Source organism: Brachypodium distachyon, chromosome 1 (assembly GCF_000005505.3).
Source record: "Brachypodium distachyon strain Bd21 chromosome 1, Brachypodium_distachyon_v3.0, whole genome shotgun sequence".
Classification (NCBI taxonomy): Eukaryota; Viridiplantae; Streptophyta; class Magnoliopsida; order Poales; family Poaceae; genus Brachypodium; species Brachypodium distachyon.
In genome coordinates this window covers 56,164,193-56,179,350 of record NC_016131.3, presented here as the reverse complement: position 1 = coordinate 56,179,350, position 15,158 = coordinate 56,164,193, and the positions used below count along the sequence as shown (strand labels likewise).

The 15,158-nt window shown below is 46.2% G+C and overlaps 2 protein-coding genes across 2 annotated transcripts; one reads left to right on the top strand and one right to left on the bottom strand.

Moving 5' to 3' along the window:
• LOC100840461 (peroxidase 70) lies at nucleotides 1-2,632 on the bottom strand. The gene is made up of 4 exons (XM_014898326.2): nucleotides 2,345-2,632; nucleotides 2,063-2,257; nucleotides 1,561-1,726; nucleotides 1-578 (listed from the first exon to the last, which is right to left on the bottom strand). The coding sequence occupies exons 1-4, from the start codon at nucleotides 2,555-2,557 to the stop codon at nucleotides 187-189; spliced, it is 966 nt and encodes a 321-aa protein (XP_014753812.1). The 5' UTR covers nucleotides 2,558-2,632; the 3' UTR covers nucleotides 1-186.
• A 10,996-nt stretch (nucleotides 2,633-13,628) lies between these two features.
• LOC100840153 (protein DMP3) lies at nucleotides 13,629-14,629 on the top strand. The gene has a single exon (XM_003557536.4). It carries the CDS (start codon nucleotides 13,750-13,752, stop codon nucleotides 14,446-14,448), a length of 699 nt encoding a protein of 232 aa, XP_003557584.2. The 5' UTR covers nucleotides 13,629-13,749; the 3' UTR covers nucleotides 14,449-14,629.
• The last annotated feature ends 529 nt before the right edge of the window (nucleotides 14,630-15,158 follow it).

Here is a 15,158-nt window from a genome sequence, read left to right as displayed (position 1 = left end):
TAAAGTGGTTATATACGTGCCATATATGCATTTTACTCACAAATTTAAAAAAATGGAAAAAGGATTACATACTGCAAATAAAAATAGCTAGTGTACATAAAAGCTAAGGATGCAGATTTCCATCTTTGCAAAAATGCAAACATATTGTTCTTAGTCCATGACACACAGCTAGCCAAGCATCAATCATTAATTCACCGCCCTGCAGTTCACCCTGATCTCGCCATCCGCCCCTGTGAGCGGGCTGATATTGCCCATGTTCACCATTGCCGCCGCGAAGTCGCAGCCAAACCGATCACCATCGGACGCGTAGCTCTTGACCAGTTCGTCAGTGGAGCCGCCGTCGTACAACGCCTGGTCGGAGTGCAACAGCCCCTGGCGGTAGAGGAGGCCGGAGAAGTAGCTGTTGTCGAAGGCGTCAGGCGAGGACACATCAAGCGGCGCGAGGCTGCCATCGTTGCCGCCTGCGGCCTGGGGGCAGTCGGCACGCAGCGACGCCGCAAACGGGCCGTCGATGTCGGTGTCGTTGTAGATCCTGTCCTGGTAGTTCTTGCACTGCGCGCGGCCTATGGTGTGGGCTCCTGCAGAGATGTACATTTCACATGGCCGGCGAGGCAGCAAGAATAATGCGGTGATTTTCCTTGGGAGCTTTTGATCTATTATATTGATCGAAATATATGAGGTTTCGCATTTTGGAATAGTCTACTAACCTACACTAGAAAAACAATACGTTACATTGGCAGATTTACTTATCTAGTTATATGGTCTATATATCACAAAAGTTCTGTAGAATTTAAGGATTTCTTTATATTACATTTTTAAACAAAATCATGGGCTCAAGTTTTTCAAAATATAATCATTTGGTGCAACCTATTGTTTTTTGGGAGCTTTTGATCTACTATATTGATCGAAACGTCGCTCTCGCATTTTGCTTTCTTGGGGTCTTTTGATTGGTCGATAGAGTAACATGCAAGCATGCATGAACGATTTGCACGGCATATTTCTTCTTTTGTTTTGTCTCAGAAACATTGCATGTTGCATGCATATGGGGTCACTGAATATATAGGGGGTGGTTGGGTGGCACATTTTGACCACTCGAGTGATCAGGTACTTGATGTCTCGTGAATGCATGCATGTGCCTTGTCTGGTTGCGAAAAGGAAAGGTACTGTGAGCCGAGAATAGAGACAAGAGCTATACTGGATGCACATGCACCCTGGATGAATCACTGGGACGATGACGATCATTAGGTGAACGGAAAGAAGTTGCCAAGAACTTGTGAAAAAAGAGTCGTAATGGCACTAAAAAGCCTACACACATATACGCGCATAGGCACTTTGGATGGTGCCTGCATGCAATAATATGCATATATACGCACTAGAGGACGACATAGATGTACTGCCTGCACTAGATTGATCATCGTTTACCTCTACAAAGTTGCTCGTTCGTTAGATACTTTGAAGTTAATTTCTTTGGTGGCGATAGTTTAAAGTTTGTTGGCCGTGATACATGACTGTTGATGCAGAGTCCAACGGGTTTCCTCCTCCTCGAAAAAAATACTCTACCTGAGAGAGCAACCATATCGGTGCTGCTGAGTCCCTTTTTGGAGAAGGCGCTGAGGAGATTGTTGAGGTTGGAGGTCGGGCCGGGGAGGTCACTGTTGGCCAAGGACGCACTTGCTGTGGTGGCATCCCTCCTCCCAAGTAGAACCGTCCATGAAGGGCCCCCTAGCTGAAAAAAAGTCCAACAAAAATGGTATAGTACTAATTAAATTAAATTCCGCCGACGAAATGATCGATCGGCACTATGTTAGCTGCACTTTGTTCAAACGTAGTTAATTTTGATTTTAACCGCAGTTTTAGCACTTCAACCGCAGATTCTGTCAAAAAAAAAACGTCAAATACTTTTGCCAACACGAGTATATTCACACTTTTAAAATGCCACGAATATAAATTTGACGCACTTTGAAATGCGTCCGGTCATATACCGTGACCTATAGTCCGTGGACACATTCGGTGCTCTAGCGAGCTTGAATTCAGTGCTCTAGCGCGAGCTTAACTAGCTTACACTGACGACGGAGTCCCGGGCGGCGACGGCGAGGATGTCGGCACAGGAGACGGTACGCGGACACATGAGCTCCAGCAGCATCTTGATCCTGTCGATCACCTCGAAACCCAGCAGCGACCCGGCGTTCGGCCCAGCCCCTTTCTCGCCGGTGAATCCGTCGTCTGTGTCGTCGAGGAGCACGGAAGCATCGCAGCCCTGCCACCATTAGATGTCCATATTACTGATCGAAGACCCGATCAGTGTAAATTAACAGAGGAAGAGAGAAAAATTAAGGAGACTTGCTTGCACGAAGCAGTCGTGGAAGTGAAGCCGGAGGAGGGAGGCGCCCATGCGGCGGTTGAGCAGCACCGCCGTTGCCACGGCAGCCCTGATGGTGAGTAGCGCCGCGGGGCAGGAAGCGTCGTAGTAGTCCTCTGAGAGCTGTGCATTGGCTTTGGCTGCCGCAGCTGCGACGAGAAACAGTACACAAGCGATCCAACCGTGCTTTGAAGCCATGAGAGCGATATCCAAGTGTACGTCTCTCTCGACCCTCAGGGGCGCGGATGGACCTTTCGGGTTTAGGGAGGAGCCGGTCTGACGCATTTGCAGGTCCGGGAGCATATTTATATCTCAGGGTACCCTGAAGTTAATTTAGATAGTTTATTTTTTTGATCTTAGAGCACAAATTAGTTGCTATCCTAAATACTATACTTTCAATGTGGGCGTGGAGTATCGATCGTCCCCATTACGTTTGTAACCTTCTCTTCTTGATATACCCTTCTCTTCTTGATATATCATAAAAAAATTATATATCAGAAACTTCAAATGTTTTATTTTTAATTTTGTAATTTTTGAGATATAAAACTGATGTTACATTAGTTAGTCGTCGACCTAGAAATGTGCGCAGGCCCTTTAAACCAAACCAGAGGTACATCATTTAGTCTATGTGAAGTATTTAGGTACAGTAAAATCTGTCATTTATATATAGGCAAGATGAAGTCTGCAGGAATTTCAACGACACCTTCTGCATGCAACGGACGAATTAATTCTAGCCATATGATATAATTTGAGCTATAAGTATATATTTTACAGGCATGCAAGATGTAATCTAATCTGACGATGAACCTACGTACCGCACGGAATGAAAAAGGTGTGCTTGATTAATTAGAGGCTCTCCAATTAGGTATATATGCAATATGCATGCATGCCATGCACTTCAGAATCTACATATATGAGCAGTTACACACATGCGTCGGTGCATCAAGACATACCCACCAAGCTACTAGCTAGAGAATCAAATTGTCGTCCAAGATGGGGCTGTTCATTGTTAGTTGCATTCATTTAGATCCTAGCTAGCTTGGACCCATGCAGGCGATGTCGCTTCAACTTGAAGCGAGATATGTGCTCATTGTCATCCTGTACGTTCGGACGGTACTAAAGAATGTGTTGACCCTGTGAACAGAAGAGATAGCCGAATTTGTTTAATTAATTAATCATATAGCTTTTGTTAAGCTGGTTCTTTTTTTTCTGCAGCTGGGGATCTAACGATTAGTTGAGACGTCAATTGAAGCTCCATAAAGTGGGTACGTTTGCTGTCTCCGGATATATCAAAAAACCGTCTCTGCGATGTGATCTAAAGTTCACGACCCCGGATATATCCAAAAACCAGCTGGGATCACTTTGGGTATCCCTTTTGCACTGGTGACTTGAACTGCCACACCCTTCATTTTTTGAAGGTATATATGCCACACCCTTCATTACTAAGTGTAATTAATTAATTACTAAGTGAATGATGCTTTAATGGTTGCAGTCACACATGACAAACTACGTAATCTCACTAGCTAGTGTTGGTATATGACTCGTCGGTCCGATGTACATGGTGGCAGACTAGTCTTCAAGAGGATGGATTTTTATTGTTCAGGTTTTTCTTGTAAAGTGATCATAATGGAAGTATAGATGGACTAAGTGTGGAGCATCGATCATCTGATCGACTAGAGTTTTGGTGGGCTCGATGGGCCAAAACAGGTTAAATTAACAGAATCGGCGTATTTCCTTCATCGATCTTTCGAACGCACATTACATAAATATAAATTCCATAAGAACGCGTCGCAAAATACCTCGTGTCTCCGTGTATATATTTGCGTTCGCGCGTGTCCATCTCATCGCGTGTGTATGATTCATTGGTTTCCATCCAGATCGCTTGAGTGCATGCGTGGCCTGATTAATTACTTTGACCGGGGATATAAGTGTTTATACTGAACTTCATTAACAAATATCGTCTTCGGTCTACTTTCTGCAATGATGTGATCGCATACAATCATAACCACGGAAATCTGAGCGAGCTTGTAGATTGGATTATGCATGGTGCGGATCTAAACAAAGGTGGAGGCGACTACGGTTGTTCTAAAGGAATGGCTGGCCACACGCGCACATGAAATACCTGCAACTAGATGCATGAACTGTTTTCAATTTGGCACGGACGGAACTATACTCGAGTGGAGAGCAAGTCCCTGCCCAACATGAGATACATCACGACTGGAGTGCAGCAACCCATTGCAATCACCAAATGCGCAAGCCAGGGCGACTTTGGCTCGACGGTGAGATACACTGCGGTCATCAGGGACACGACCATGGAGAGGCAGGCGACGACAGTGAGCCAGTGGCTCCAGACTACCTGACCAGGAGGCCAAACGAGCCTATTTTGGCAGCTCGACTCGGGCTCTCGCTGGCTCGGTCCGCCTCGCGAGCTTGAGGGGCAGAGGTGAGCAGCAGCCGTGCCCATCGTCATCACGGGCATCTGGTTAGCCGGCGCGCAGCAGCTGCAGCCACGGCGAGTGGCGGCGGCGAGCAGCAACAGCAACGGCGGGCAGCGAGGTGGGCGGCGGCGGCGGCGGCTTGCTTGGACGAGGCCGGGGCCTCGGGGGAGGACGGAATCTGGATTGGGAGAGGTCGAGGGTTCCCCTACTCGTCCTGGACTGGACTGGACCGAAGAAATATTTGTTGATGCCTTAGTGGGCTGGGCGAACTGAGTGTTGGTGGGCTGCTACAGTGCTCAGGCCGTTGGCTTGCGCTGGATCGAGCCGAGCCTGGCTCGGCCCGAAGGCCACGACGACCCTGTTTTTTTGGCTCGGCCCGGCCTGAAAAGCACGCGGGCTTGGTCCAGCTCGCAAGCGCAGACTCAAATCCCTGCTTGCTTGCTAGAGCCGCAATCGCTGCAGCTCGTCTCTTTCTCAGCCTTTCCAGGAGCGAACTCGTACATGCCAGGCGATAAAGGATGGACAAATGTCTATGTTTATAGTTGTAGAGATTGATAAACATTTTTATTTTAAAATTAATTTTATTTGGACAAATGCTGATAAGTTTCTAAATGCATGTTCTTGACTTACAAAATAACTGCTCCTCACTTTTAAAATAAAGTTTTCCTTTTTTTCAGAAATTATATGTGTGTATAATAAAAAAGCGTGACTGATGGATTATGACCAGTAGTATGTGTCACATCGTAAATATACCAAAGGAACATTTTTAACTTGGGGGGATATTGGGGCATTGTTGTGCGTCAGAACCAAGCCTAGTTTTAAAAACGGACCGGACTGCCGGTTGAACCGGAAAAAAGTCAGAACCGGAGGCCAGTCCGGTCGTTAAGCAGAAAATACTGCCCCGCTGTTGGGCCGGAAAAGAACTCTACTATTTGATTTCTTTCAACAACAAGCCACGTTATCACACAATTAATTGTTCACACATGTTTAGTGAAAAACTCATATTTACTTTTCATCAAGCTATCCCATTAAGTGAAGAATCTCTCATACAATTTCGTTATATATTTTAATTTTGGATAGTATTTAGTGCTATTTAATTTCACTCACGTACGGGGCATCATCTAATTTTCATAAAGAAAAGGACGGAAGGGCCGCCAACCACCATACACATGAACAAATACCACACCCCTACCACTCCCACCCACACAAGACACGCAATCTTACTTTCTCAACAAACCCACTTATTTCCACCTACTAATTTCAAGACGAATACTATCCAAGATGACTGCATGTATACATATGTATTTCTTTATCTCTCATGTTAGAACCTCAAGTACACACGTAGACATGTACTCTACATTATTTCTGACCACATCTATCTCCTTTGCATCTTCTCTCAGTTCCATGCATTTATATATATATATATATATATGTATGTGTGTTGAATCCTCGACCAGACTTGAGAAGCCAAATATTTGTGCGAATCCTCGACCAGACTTGAGAAGCCAAATATTTGTGCTTGTGTTTGAGCATGGTACGTGCAAATGGATGACTGCATATATAGAATTGGGAGGCATCGGAAAAACATGTTTTTGGACATCAGATCAAAGCCGTGCTCACACGCTGCAAGAATCTGTTCAATTCAACTGGCATCTCGGCAGTTGCCGCTGCCAATTTTCGATCCATCCATTTCAGCTAGTTACACACATCGTATGCGCCTCATCTATGTCTCTGAGGTCGCCAGTATGTGTCATCTGAGCGCCCCCGGCAGCATCTGGTTGAATTGTCGTGCAAAAGGATTCTTGGAAGAATGCTACCTCATGGCCGTGGCTCGAGACAGCTAGGTCATTGCGAGATTAATTTGTGCTGGCTGTCGGCGCGGCCAAGTCTAAATTGATTTTTCCTCGAGCTGTTGTTCTGCGAACATGATGCCGCTTCTCTTGTCCCATACCAGACGAAGCCAAAAAAAATTAGCGAATTAGGATGTTAGCACATCTCTAATAGTGTAAATTAAGTCATCGTTCTTTAGCTCTAGTCACAATAACTATGTGTATGGGTTATAGTTATAAAAGAGGAAAGTCTCTGTTGGTTAAATTTCATGTAAGATAGAGTTTCACGTAAGGCCAGGCAAATAATAGAGAAAGAATAGAGATGAGGCAAAAAAAGTAATATAAAATAAAGAGAAAAAAGAAAATTAAATTATTCGTCCTTCAACTTGTTAAAAAGTACGCGAATGGTCTCTCAACTTTTTTCGTATATATACTTTTTGTCCCAAACTGTTGAAATCAGACACCAATGTGCTTCGTCACGTTCTAAAATGGTTTTGGTGCCAACATGATATGGTTTTTCTTCCCGACTTGCCACATTGGCATTAGGTTTTCTTTAGCCCCGAGTTCACTTTTTTTCCTCAAAATCAAGAAAAGACTCGGGTAGACACCTTCTGTCAGGGACGGATTCAAGAGGGACGAGCGGGAGCGACCCCCTCCCCCCCCCCCCCCCCCCCCCCCCCGGGGAAATCTAGGAACTTGCAGCGGTAAAGATTAGTCGCTATGACATTTGCCGGCTTTTAGGCCTAATTCTCTAAGAGCAAGAATAATAAGGTGATTCAAACAGGCTATAAGGATTTAAACATGTTATTTTTGCTTAGTTGGAGTGGAGAGAATAGGAGAGAGAAGAGAAGTGGGCTATTACCTAATAGCCAGCTGCAGCGCGTGCTCGTAGAAACCATGTGAGAATGGAGTTTGAGCCATGTGTTAATAAATAATACAATCTTATATCCAACTACTATGCATGTCCACGAAAACGCAGTAAGTCTTTGCCCCGTTATCTTTACTTTGTTTAAAATTGATGCCTGCATCGAAAGTTAGACCAGATTTTTTATCCTGTGACCGTTAGTCGGAGTGGATTACCTCGGTACGACCAGCCGGGCTCAACCAGCTTCTCAGGTTCGACCAATTTGACCGCTACATTTTTGTTACGAGGTACAACCAATTTGCTAATGAACCCAGGCCATATAACCAAGATCTGTACCCCCAGTACATGAATTTCAATGGATGCTAAGGGCTTAAGGATCAGCCCAAACTTGGGACCCGGATGTGGTAAAACACATTTCCCTGATGTCTCTCGATCCTAGCTATGACATATAACACAATGTTGTTTAAATTCGGGTTCCGTTGACTTCTCACAAGACTCCTTCACTCATGTATATATGTTCACTTTCACGGTGAGCATATCAATTTATGCTACCACTCTCCTCCTCTGTGTGCTTTACATTTAGACACCTTTTTCCCTTGGTTGTGAGCACTCAGAAGGGCAGTGTGGTTTTTTTTATTTAGAGAGCTTTCTTTGAAAGGATGTGGAGCATTCCTGTCCAGAAGCCAGAAGATATATACAGAGTATTTAGTCGAGTTTGTGTATTCTATTTTGCTGGAAATTGTTTCCATGAGTAGGCTTCTTTACAGCCTTATATGGCGTTTTCACTATTGATTATATTGCTCCGAGAACTTCGCGCGGGCTATCAATGTCCATGATATACATGCGGAATTGTGATGTTTTTCTAAGAAAAACATGCGAGATTGTAGCGTTTTAAAACGTGTAAGGACTTAGGTGAATGAATATTTTTGTGAGCAGTTTTAGTTGTACAGTAGGCAGCCGAATGCAATAATTTTGTGTGCAGTTCTAAATGCACACAATGTGTGCTGCTATAGGTGGTTGCACATTTGCTATATCATAAAAGTTGCATTATTGTCTCCTGTGTGAGTCAGCTGCATGTCGTCCTCCTAATTGACGAACGGCATCCATGGCAACAACCTCATCACCAAAGTGATCTGCACTCCTCTTACTGCTCTTTAGCGAAACTCACAAGTTAGCTCCTTCACTCATCTAATCTTCTAACCTATCTCTCTGGCACGGTCATTGGAAATCCCCGTGGATTAATAAAATTTATTGGCGATGAAGACGCCACCCGACGATCACCAAATTATGCACAAAGGCACTGTTGTAAATCTTACGTTACAATTTTGACCCTGATGCATCTATATACACACACACCCAAAATCACCTAATCCTAACAGGAGTAGGACTTAATGTGCAAAACTAATTAGACTCGTACCAGTGCTACTACTCGAACTCAGGACGGACTCATACAACAAGATTATTCTAACACACTTGTATTATAAAATCCCGTACTGGCAGGCAATTCGCCCTTGTTTGTCACTTATTATTTGGAGAAAAACTGTAGCAGATCCTAACCCAGACCGGGCAGTATTGAGTGAATTTTCAGACAGATACCTAGACAGTATGCTAAACAGGAATCTAGATTAGAATCCACGAGGGCATGAATTAAAGTGGTTAGAATGAATATCTACCCGCCCCCACTGAACTAAACTAGGCTAACATCCTGCTGGCTCTGCAATTTCTTCGCTAACTGTGTGCGGTAAATTAAACAGGTTTCTTCCGAGAACTGACTGTTGTGGTTTGAAGCAGAGAATGCCTCGCTGGTGTTTCTACTGTTTGCGCCCAACCATGTCTTTTCGACCTTTGGGCAACCTCCTGCCTTCCAAGATAGAAGTGTTTTGGGGCTGTTCGCTCTCGTATTTATAATGCATCCGTGTACAGGATTACAAAGTAGTTATACTACAACAGATTGATTTGCAGCTAACCAACTTAATTTATATAGGAATTTTACGGTACCTTAATACTCCGTACGAGGTATGGGAGTGCTAAACGAATCCAACCGTCCATTTTGCAGGGGTAGTTTAGACTTTTTATCTTCTAAGATTAGACGGAAACCTCAAACCATCAAGCCCCTTCGTCTCTCCCGTCATCAGACGCTTGTCGCCACAGCGCCGCCTCTCTCCCGGAGATCGAACGCCGACCTCGGATCAAAGGAAAGAAAAGAAAGAGCGGCATCTCCTTCCCATCCCGTCTCGAACCGCCCAAGTTGACTACTAATGAATCTCGAACCGCCCAAGTTGACTACTAGTGAATCAAGTCTGAATGTCTAAACTACTCCGGCAGCTTGATCTAATGATCTCTCCCGATCGCCCAAGAAAATCATGAATGAACGAGCGAGATGTCTGCATCAAATCCACAGAAATTTTAAGGAAGCCAGAGAAAGGCCGAAGAGATCGTGTAATATACGAGTGACTTGATCTTGCCATGATGCTATCGTCTTCTTCCTAGCACGGTCGTCGTTGCCGTGTCTCCTGCGGATCGTTCCAGCTCGTTGAAGGTGTTAATTAATGAAGGAAGAGCACTGCTCGGCCCAAGGAGCGGTGGCAGACGGCAATGCACTACCGCTGGTCCGTGATTATCTCCGGCTAGAGGCCACAACTCTGGCTGGATCGATGTGGCTGGCATCAGCGAGCAACCGGCCGGCGACGCTCGACATATTTGGACGGCCGGAGGAGTGAACGAATCGGTCTATTTTAATTACCGTTTTGCCCCTAATGTTAAGGTACTCCACGTCTCTTCAGGTGGTACTCCACCGGATTTATTTTGGAGTACTAATTAAAACTGGCCACTAGATCTAGATGAATATTAATCTTGGGGTACCGTAAAAGAGATCAATTTGTAAGGCATGGTTGATCAGGATCCTACCTAGCTTAACCCCACAAAGACAGTCTGTTAACTTAAGAAGGTGTGTGGGATATAGGAGTGGAGCTGGTGGAACTTTTCCTGAAGCCATATGTCTGTTAGAATTGCTCTTTGGTCGCTCCTAGATTGCATTTTCCGATGCCTCTCGTCCCTACCTACATAATAATGAAATACTTTGTATGAAGCTTCATTTACCTTAGCGCGCCTAGAGAACTCAGTACTGTACAGCTAGGCCCCCGCGTCGCTCGCGTCCGGCGACTCGGGAGGCGACACCGTCGCCCCAACTCTCGGCCGCCACCTCCCATCTCCACCCCCTCGCCGCCGCCGGTGGTCGCCGCCAGGCAAAGCCTACACGGGGATGGCGGTGGTGGGGCCTCGTTCGAGGCGTCCTTGTCTCCTCTGTGCCCTCCTTCGCAGCCCGGCCCCTCCGAGCTCGGGTTGGCCGGCGGCGCTGGTTCTACCGCCTTCGGCGCTGGATCCATGGGGGGCCGCCGGATCCGGTGCGGGTCCTCTCCTGCGGCGGAGCAGCAGGGCGTCGGGCCGACGGTGCCCGATTTGCGTGCTTCGGCGGTGTCTGCGCCGGATCTTTGGCCGGAGCAGCTTGCTCCGTCTATGGTGGTGCCGGATCCGTGGTTGCTGATGCTGGATCCGGCATGGCGCGGCTTCTTGTGGAGTTTCCCGGCGGTGGTGGCCGTCACGGCTCCGTGGGGTGGCGCGTGAAGGCCGCTGGTGCAGGACGGTGCGCTGCGGCGTGGGGGCGCAGATCTGCTGGCGTGGTGGCTGCACGCATGGTGCGGTGCCACGGGGTGGCGCTCAGCCGCCGTAGGCTGGCCATATCCGGTGCATGGGGCGGTTGCGGCGCCTTGGCCGGTGCCCGTTTGGTGGTTTGGCGCGTGGCGTTCGGCGGGCTTCGCCGGCGCTCGTTGTGGTGTTGTGGCCTCTGGCCAGGTCCTTGGCCGTCGGGCTTGCTGCGGAGCTGTCCGCTCCTGTCCGTGGTGGGTGCGGTGGCTGGGGGTGAAAACCCTGCATCGACGTTGTCGGTGCCGGCGACGACGGCGTTCTTGGACGTCGTTTCCTTCCTGAAGGCGTCATTGTACAGCTCCGCCACATCCCACCCTCCGCAAACGAGGTGCCTCCGAGCGAAAACTCTAATTCGGTGTCCGGGTCGGGTAACGGCGGCGTCTTCGGACGTCGTATCCTCCTCGGAGGCGTTGCCTCTGGAGCCCTCGTTTGGCGGCGGATCATGTTTCGCTAGGGGGCCTGGCTGGGATCCTGGCCAGGGAGGACCTTGTGCTGCGCGGGCTTGCCGTTGTGCGAGTTGTTCTCGTCGAGGCAACCTTTTCTTGCTCCGATCGTCGAAGAAGCCCAGTTCTGCCTACCTTCTTCTGGCGCAAGGAGCTGCTCCCTGTTCGGCGTCGTTGGAGCAGAAGAGGTCTCGTCTTTGCGTTAGCGGCTTGCTTTTTCGATTTCGTCTTGTGCATGCTCTTTGTCAGGATTTTTCGCACGGCTTTCCTGCAATAAGCCGTACATTGTATCGGTTTTCAGGCCCGGTTTTCCTTATAAACGGGGCAACTCTTTCTTCTAATCGAATCGCGGGGATCGACCGTTTGCGTCCTCAAAAAAATTACTTTGTATGATATATGACAGATCTTCTCGGCTCTCCGTGTCTTCCCTTTTTGATGACCTTTGTTTCATTTCTTCACAGCCATACTTATATATTCAGTAACACGCCCTACTACAACCTTTTTATTTTTGCAAAATATAGGGAAATTAAATGGCACATGTACTAGTACTACAACTTCTTCACAAGATATACGGAATTAAATCGTGTAAAGACGTCATAACTGATCAGTCGCCACTGGCGGGCAGAAGCATATAGTACGTCAATAGCAAAAGCAAAAGCAAAAGCAAAAAATATTTTCCGTACTTTACAATAGTGAGAATTGCGCGTACAATTGCACTTGGTAGTCTCAAGACGAATTGTACGCCTCGTTTTTCTGTTTGACCCGGTGATTGGTTCAAATTGCACGAGAGAAAAATTGGAGACTGGAAATCAGGGAACCAGAGAGGAAACTGCAACAGTTTTACCTGTGGACAAAAGGCAGCTTTTGCTTTCTGTCCCTTTCAAGATTGTCACTTGTTTCCTTCTCCACAGCCAAGATATGTTCACACTTTCCACGGCCCATCATCAACGTCGATCTGCGGCGACCTGTTCGCCGTCAGCGGTCAGCCGCTCGTGCTGCGGTTAATTAGCATGCTTAGAAATTAGCGTTAATTAATTAACAAGTTTAGTGCGATCTGCTAGTGCTTTGGGAATCCGGCCGCACCAATTGAAAACCAGATATGTTTATGCTGCCCACATGTTCCTACGTCAGGTAGCTTCCAGGTGAACACACATGAGATATACCTATGCTGTACGGCATCCACACAAAAAAATTGCAATAAGTGACCAACACGTCATGAAAATTGAGAACCACACGTCCACAACGTACGGGGACGTCCTTATTAGCACCAGGATAGGCGACTTTGAAGGGCTGGAGATAGCTAGTACTCCACGGCGCATGTAAAATTGTTTCCTCAAAAACATTAGTTGCACCCCAAAAAACATTGGCTAATGGTATTTTTCTTTAAGATTTTCGTCTGCTTTTTTTTATGAAACGGAGGAACAACCCAGCTTCTGAATCAATTGACGCACACAATCAACTATTGTTACTTAGATTCATGTCATTACATTAAAGATGTATATTACACTGCATCATATAGAACCTAACTATTGTGAGCTTAACAATATATGGTACATGAGTTGTACACTGCATCATATAGAACCTAACTATTGTGAGCTTAACAAATATATGGTACATCCGTACAACTCATGTACCACACAACCTATTACAAATTAGCTAGCCACATATACCAGGTAAACAATCTCCAAGCAAGCTGCCATTTTCAACAGGGTGCACCATAATAATTAAACGTCCTTCATGCAAATAAATTTGGTACATTTTCACTGTAGAAGTTCACTGTAAAAATTTGTATAATAATGTCAAGATTTCCACATGAAAACAACCACGTCCTTGTCCTTACAGGAAATTCACCATCATGACAAGTTAATTGACGAAACAAGCGGTAACGTCAAAGTTGGTTATACTCTTAGAAAAAAATCAAGAAAAGTAGTACGACTGATCACAGTTCGAGAGTTGAAGTCCACATATATGCATGCAACAGTGAGGCGTAGAAAAATCAACGCGCCATCCTTGGAAGTGCATGTTGGAACCATTCGCCAAGGATTCGCCTATATAAACATGAACCACACGATTGAATTATTCCTTGGACACACAACTAATTAAGCACACAATGGCGTCTCCTCCTCCTCCATCTACCGTGATCCAGATGCCTCCAAGTCCTAACCCCAATGGCGGCACGGCGCCCCCGGCCACGCTGAAGGTCGCCGATGACCCCGTGGCAGCACCGGCATCTGCCAGCAGGCCCACGGCATCGGCGACCGACAAGGTCATGTCAAGCGCGGCCAACTTAGCACAGCTCCTGCCAACGGGCACCGTGCTAGCGTACCAGGCACTGTCGCCGTCTTTCACCAACCATGGCCAGTGCCAGACCTCCAACCAGTGGCTCACAGCCGCCCTGGTCACCGTCCTCGCCACGCTCTCCATTTTATTCTCCTTCACCGACAGCGTCCTCCTCGGCCGCGATCGCAAACTATACTACGGCGTGGCCACGCCACGCGGCTTCAACGTGTTCAACTTCTCTGGCGACGAGGAACAGCGGCTGTGGGCTGAGGATGAGCTCCGGAAGCTTCGAATCCGGCCTCTGGACTTCATGCACGCCGCCTTCACTGCCGTGGTGTTCCTCACCGTGGCGTTCAGTGACGTGGGGCTGCAGAATTGCTTCTTCCCCGACGCCGGCAAAAACGCCCAGGAGCTGCTCAAGAACCTGCCGCTGGGCATGGCGTTCTTGTCCAGCTTTGTGTTCATGATATTCCCGACGAAGCGTAAGGGCATCGGATACAACGACACCACACCTTACACCAAGGCATGAGAAGCATGCATGCCTGATTCAAGTTTAGAACTTTAGATCAGAAAAGTGTTCAGAAAAGTGTGTTATACGACTGTTGGTTGTGACTCGTGACTCGTGACTACTTGTACTATCAAATTATTAATTGCTAGTTTTCTTCACTCTTTTTTTAATTTCTACAGAAGCTATTTTTTTTGTCAATCAATTTTTGGTTAATTAGTGCATGCATGGTTGCATTTTGCAAAGTTAATAATGATGTAAAATGAACTTATTTTTGTCTGATATGAAACGTGTGTTTGACAGGAAGGTGTTTTATAGGTGTAAGAGTATAGTTTGTAGATGGCAATGTAGTCAAGATTATTCTTTTGTGTCTTAATCAAACAAGAATATCCTATGCTTATTCCACAAGCTTGTCTCTTGTGTGTATACAGAGTCAACAATAGAAATTTTAAATCTTTTACAAAATGTTACTCTATAGTAACATATAGGTTTTGATCATTCAAAAGATAGAACACTACTCTCTCTCCATTCCATATTAGATTGCATTCTTCCAATTTATCAGACCAAGTAAAAGAAAGTACAGAATAATGCCTTTTCTACTTGCAATGGGGGCTTTGGTATTGGAGCATTTCAGAAATATATTGAAATTCAGTCTGCAGCTCTGCATACTTGTGACTTTGGTATTGGAACATTAATGTAATTTTTCTATGCCCCACATATATAAACAGGTATCC